The following is a 6,096-nucleotide window of genomic DNA, read 5'->3' on the forward strand; positions in this document are numbered from 1 at the left end:
TAAGTGTGGAGGAGAAAAGCAGTCAGATACTTAAGAACTACATGAATATAGCAGCTTTGGCTTCGAGGCTACTTAAGAAAAACTGATCCAACTTATCACACTTTTAAATAACGGTGGTGATCTGGTGAAGTGGCTGAGTAGGCATTAAACTTCACAAGTAGGTTCTGACAATAGAAAAAAACCCACTCAAAGTGTGACTCATTTTGATCCAGAACACTAAAAATACAAATCATAAACACCTTTTTAAAATATATCGGAGTAAAGATTCTAAAATGGAAGAATGTTGTTATTTTGTGATCAGTGGCATGCAGTATTTTTTCTTGCCACTGGAGGTCAGGACTATCATTTCAGTTGATGAGTTCAGGGGCCAAACATGGGTCAAAGGTTATAGGGGTAAATAAATCAAGTTGGAGGGTTTTGCCTCCTTGGATCTCAGTAGATTCAACAGAGCATTCCAGACTGTTATAGTTTCCTAAAATACTAATTATTAAAGCGTGATCATTAAAAACATTTCACAAAGAGTAACCTCTAATAATAATCAGTAAATATTTAAAGTGAGGGATACAATCATGTAAGCATCAACCACAACAATTCTGTATCAGAATCAATCAGTACATAAATCTGGGCTTAATTCTATACTTCAATGTATAATACATAATATATCTCTATTTTGTTGATGCATTATTATTTGGTCTTACATATAGTTTTCATGGTATGTTTATTTAAACTTAAGCAATGTGGATGATAAGAATAATGCGAATAAAGTTTCCTGTTCCATTTTATTTGGAGCACATTTACACTAATATTAAGTGTTAAAAAAATATTTTAAGCGTCTGTTCATGAAATTCAGTGGGTCTTCTTAGTAAAGGCATCCTTATCACAAACAAGTAACAGTAACACTATAAACCGTTCCTGACAAGTGTAGATCCTCTAAAACAACCCGATCACTTTTAAAAAGAAAGAAGCACTTTCATTTCTGTACTTCAGAAATATGTTGCCTGTGTGATCATTAAACAGATTTATTACTATATATGGGGCTTTTGGTCTATTGCCTGGGCCTGCAGAAAGACAGGAGTCCAGACCAACGAGTGTTGTCAGTCCATTCATTTCCTCTTCCCTGTTCCTGCCTCCCCATGGCATTGCTGACCTTTCACTTTCTGACATCAGCAGTTGTATTTAGTGAGTGTGTGTTTAGGGTTACATGTGTCTGTGTATAAAGAACTATACTGAAAGGCCTTTGTAGCTTTAGACTAAACACCCTGGACCCTCAAGAGTTTTCCACAAAGTTAACTATGTTATAGTGTTGCCATTTTTTTTCTTTCTTCCTATGAATTGCATTTTTGGAATTAATAGCAGTCTTTATAGTAACCAGTAATGTGCTGTTTTAAATCATGTGACATTTTATATTCTTTTTCAATTTTTCCTGAGGAACACACATGCTGAAAGTGCGCTACGTTTCTTTTACATCTGGATTTCTGATGCATCATTGAGAAGTTAAATACCTGTTTTCATTCACAGATGTTTATCTAACATCATTTTACAATTAATTGAGAAGATATGAGCCACAGTGGAAAAATAACCATGTTTTTATGTGAATTTCATCATGTGCAGTTTCATAGTGGCATCAATTGTTACTGGAAAAAAGTGATAGTTGTTTTTGAATAAATAACATGCTTATGATTTGTATTTCATGTGTTCACAAAAAAAAAAAGAGTAATATTATAAAGAAATAATAGATAAGTTTCACTCAATTCTAATTACAAATGTATAAATAAATCAATTCATGAAAGTCGACATTAAAGAAAGATTGGTACTAATTTGACCATTTTCCATTGTTGTTCCAATACTGTATTTAATTACATATTTACTTTATTTATTAGATTTTTCCCCCCCAAAATAATTAAGTTGAGCTATTTTGGCAAAATAGTGTTTAAAAAAAAACAAAATTTCTAAAATTATTTTTACAAAATTCTAAAATTAGTCAAAAATATTAGACCAATACTAAGCCTGCTTTGAACTTTTGTATAGACAGCCTAGTACTTGTGGAACATTAAAGCAACAACTAGTAAGAAACACACAAGAGTCAATTGACCGTTTATTCATCTTTTATTTGAAAACATTTTACAGAGAGTATCTCTTAAACCAGTTCTGTGGACTTGTACATCTTTCTGAGATTCAGTTCTTGTAGTTTTCCTAACCTTCTAGCACAAAGCACCACTTGTTTATTGCTATGGATTTCTGCCACTGTTAAGGGTCATGTTTAATTCAGCAATTTTAAAAGAACACACTAGAATCTCAAAATGCTACAAAGGAGATAAAAAAGCAAAGGGTTACTATTTAAATCTCTCGGCCCCATTTGCTCCCTCTTTCTGTATCTCTCGCTCTTTTTTATGATATTTAACCAATTAAATAACAAGACTCAAAGACAATAAAACCAAAGACTTGCACCTTAGTAACCATATATATGGAGCTAAGGATATGCGCTCTGGTGGCAAAAGATGAACTGGTTGCTTTTAACAGGTAGGATGTGACATGTTCCAAGTGGCTGCATTTGGCAGGCAAGCTGCTGGTGAAAATTTCAAGAATAACTGTTGCTTTTCCTTGAAATGAATCTATCTTTCTGTCAGATGAAAGAGAAGGAGATAGGTACGGTGCTTCAGCGGGGAGTGTGAGTCGACTTAGCTAAGGATATCTAGTACGGTAAGTCTAAAAAAAGTTTGCATTTTACAAAATACTCAATAGGAATAAAAAATGTTCTTTGTTATTCCAGAAAACAACTTCGATCACTCTTTCGCCTCAGCCTCAGTCTTGGGCCCAGTTTCCTATACAGAGGGGAAAAAAGCACAGAAAAAAAAGAATATGATTTCCTAATGCAGGGAACGTTTTGATAGGACTTAAGTTTTTCTAAAACTGTTAAGATTACCTGATGTGAAGTCAGACAGACAGAACAAAAGCCACTCAGTTAGTATGAGTAAATCCACATACAAATGATGACCACAACTTACCTCATATTGGGAATCATAAAATAATTTGTTAACGGAATAGTTCACTCAAAAATGAAAACGGCTGAAAATGTACTCACTCTAGATCCGTTTGTTTCTTCATCAGAACAGATTTGGAGAAATTTAGCACATCACTTGTTCTCCAATGGATCCTCTTAAGTGAATGGGTGCCGTCAGAATGAGTCCAAACAGCTGATAAAAACATCACAATAATCCACAAGTAATCAGCAAAGCTCTAGTCCATTGATTAACATCCTGTGAAGTGAAAAGCTGCTTGTTTGTAGTATTAAGGTGTTTTATCTTTAACTGTTTTGAAATGTTGTCACTTGTAAATGGTGCTTGATCTCAGCATATTTCTCTCTTGATTCAGACGAGATGACTTTTTCACTAGAGAAAGTAGTGTTAATCAAAGAGGACTTGTAATGGTTTGATGTTAAAAACGTCTAAATGATGGATTTGTTTTTTTACAAACATGCAGCTTTACGCTTCACAAGATGTTAATTTACAGACTGGAGTCGTTTGGATTACTTGTGGATTATTGATGGTTTTATCAGCTGTTGGGACTCTCATTCTGACGGCACCCATTCACTGCAGAGGATCCACTGGTGAGCAAGTGATGTAGTGCTGAATTTCTCCCAATTCACACCCAGTCATTTTAGTACAAACCTTCCAGAATACACTTCCCCACAACATGCCTGTAACTAGGTCATTCTTTCCCACCTCACATGTCTGCTCTTTCATTCTCGTTCACACAACTGTTCTATGAAAATCATTTTCATGTCCTAGAGGACGATTCAAGTAATCTCAGAGCATTTTGAGGAAGGGGAGACAAAATTCATGTAAAAGCTATATAGCAACTTGATATGCTATATGCAATATTAAATGACCAATGCTGAACTAAAAGTAGATAAACACTTCTTTTCAAAAGTTCGGGGTCAATAAGATTTACTTTTTTTTTTTTTAAAGAAATTAATACGTTTATTCAATAAGGATGCATAAATTAATCAAAAATAGCAGTAAAGACATTTAATATGTTGCAAAAATATTTCTATTTCAAATAAATGCTGTTCTTTTGAATCTTCTATTAATCAAACAATCCTGAAAAAAAGTATTCGTGAATTTCAACTGAACATATTAGAATGATTTCTGAAGGATCATGTGACACTAAAGACTGGAGAAATGGCTGCGGGTGAATTATTCCTTTAAACTCAACAACTTCCCTTATAATAAACAACAGGACAAAACCGATAAAAGAGTGCATTCATGTCCTTATGTTTACGTAATTATAAGTAAATCAACTTAAATTTTAATTAATTAAATTCAAGGTAAAGTGTGTATTTTTAAATAAATACTTTCTTCTATCCTAGCCTTATGTGGATAGACTGACCAATGCGTTTATCTGCCCATTGAATGTTCAGGAAACCTGTTTGAAAACAGTAATTATTAATGCAATTGGGTACACTCTGGAATATCACACTTCAAAATCCGTAAGTTGTGATCCATAATATCAAAATTAATGCACTGAACATTATGGTAACCTTGGCTACCAATCATTCACAATGTAATTAATTCTGTTTTTTTTTCTTCTCTCTAGTCTCAGATAAAGAGATGGTTGAATATATCTAGATCTGATGGCGAAGAGCACACAAGCACACACTGCACTCTACAAACTCTCATACCCTTTACTCTAACACTCTCACTCTGCCCTCGGATGGACAGGAAGGAAGGGGCGGAACTTCTCCATGATGACACACTGACAGATGAGCGTGAGACACAGATCTGTGCATGTGTGTGAGTGAGGGTTCAGGTACATGCAGGTGTTTCAGAAGCCATGAAAAGGGATATATCAAAAGATGTTTAGACATTGGTCAATATAATGTAATTCATGTTAGTACAGAGCACTGAAAAATCTTGATGTGTAATGTTTCCTTATTCATATTGACACACGAAAATTGGAAAAGCAAAGAGGAAAAAAGGACAAATTATATTAGCTGTTTGTGACTATTCAACGAAATTGACCAAAGGTCAAAGATTCATGATAAAGATTACAAGAGTAATTGCTGGTTTACAGTAGTTAATTTGACGCAACAACACATTTAATACAAAAGAACAAGGAATATTATCCTTTAAGTTGCATTATCTTTAAAGCAATAGTATAACCACAAAATCAAACTTGCCATTGGCACTATCAGCCCATCTGAACTTTACATGAATACCACCAATTCACACCCAGTCATTTTAGTACAAACCTTCCAGAATACACTTCCCCACAACATGCCTGTAACTAGGTCATTCTTTCCCACCTCACATGTCTGCTCTTTCATTCTCGTTCACACAACAAATGTTCTATGAAAATAATTTACATGTCCTGGAGGATGATTGAAATAGTCTCAGAGCATTTTGAGAAAGGGGAGACAATTAATGTAAAAAGTACATTATCAGTTTAGCAACTTGATATGCAATATGCAATATTAAATAACCAATGCTGAACTAAAAGTAGACATACACTTCTGTTCAAAAGTTTGGGGTCAGTAAGATTTATCTTTTATTTATTTAAAGAAAACACTTTTATTCAGTAAGGATGCATTAAATTGATCAAAAATAACAGCAAATGACATTTAAAAAGTTACAAAGGATTTCTATTTCAAATAAATGTTTCTTGAGCACCAAATCAGCATATTAGAATGATTTCTGAAGGATCATGTGACACTAAAGACTGGAGAAATGGCTGCTGAAAATGTAGCTTTGCTATCACAAGAATATTTATTCAAATATATTAAAATTAAAACATTTATTTTAAATTGTAACTAGGGCTGTAGCTATCGATTATTTTAGTAATCAAGTATTCTACAGATTATTCCATCGATTAATCGGATAAGAAGTAATTTTTATTTATTAAAGAGCAATACTAAATATACAAGAGATAATAAGATGGATCTCTTAAAATAAACAACTAATTTGTTTTCTTTTTAGAAAAATTAACGTTTTTATTGCTGAAATTGCATACATTAATAACTGTGAAAACTAAACCCATTTAATGTATTTAATTGCCAAATTGCATTCAAAATGCAAATACAAATATATCAATAAAAAA

At 33.2% G+C, this 6,096-nt stretch overlaps 1 protein-coding gene across 1 annotated transcript in view; it reads right to left on the minus strand.

Moving 5' to 3' along the window:
- Window positions 1-2,087: 2,087 nt before the first annotated feature.
- The window catches only part of LOC107671890 (high mobility group nucleosome-binding domain-containing protein 3-like), an 8,440-nt gene continuing 4,431 nt past the window's right edge, over window positions 2,088-6,096 (minus strand). The window contains exons 6-7 of the mRNA XM_016464895.1: window positions 4,682-4,781; window positions 2,088-2,822 (exon numbers count right to left, since the gene is read on the minus strand). Of these exons, the coding sequence (XP_016320381.1) occupies window positions 2,803-2,822; window positions 4,682-4,781 (120 nt within the window). The 3' untranslated portion in view covers window positions 2,088-2,802. The remainder of the gene's footprint in view (window positions 2,823-4,681; window positions 4,782-6,096) is intronic.

This window comes from Sinocyclocheilus anshuiensis, unplaced genomic scaffold (assembly GCF_001515605.1).
Source record: "Sinocyclocheilus anshuiensis isolate Anshui unplaced genomic scaffold, SAMN03320099.WGS_v1.1 scaffold1089, whole genome shotgun sequence".
NCBI lineage: Eukaryota > Metazoa > Chordata > Actinopteri > Cypriniformes > Cyprinidae > Sinocyclocheilus > Sinocyclocheilus anshuiensis.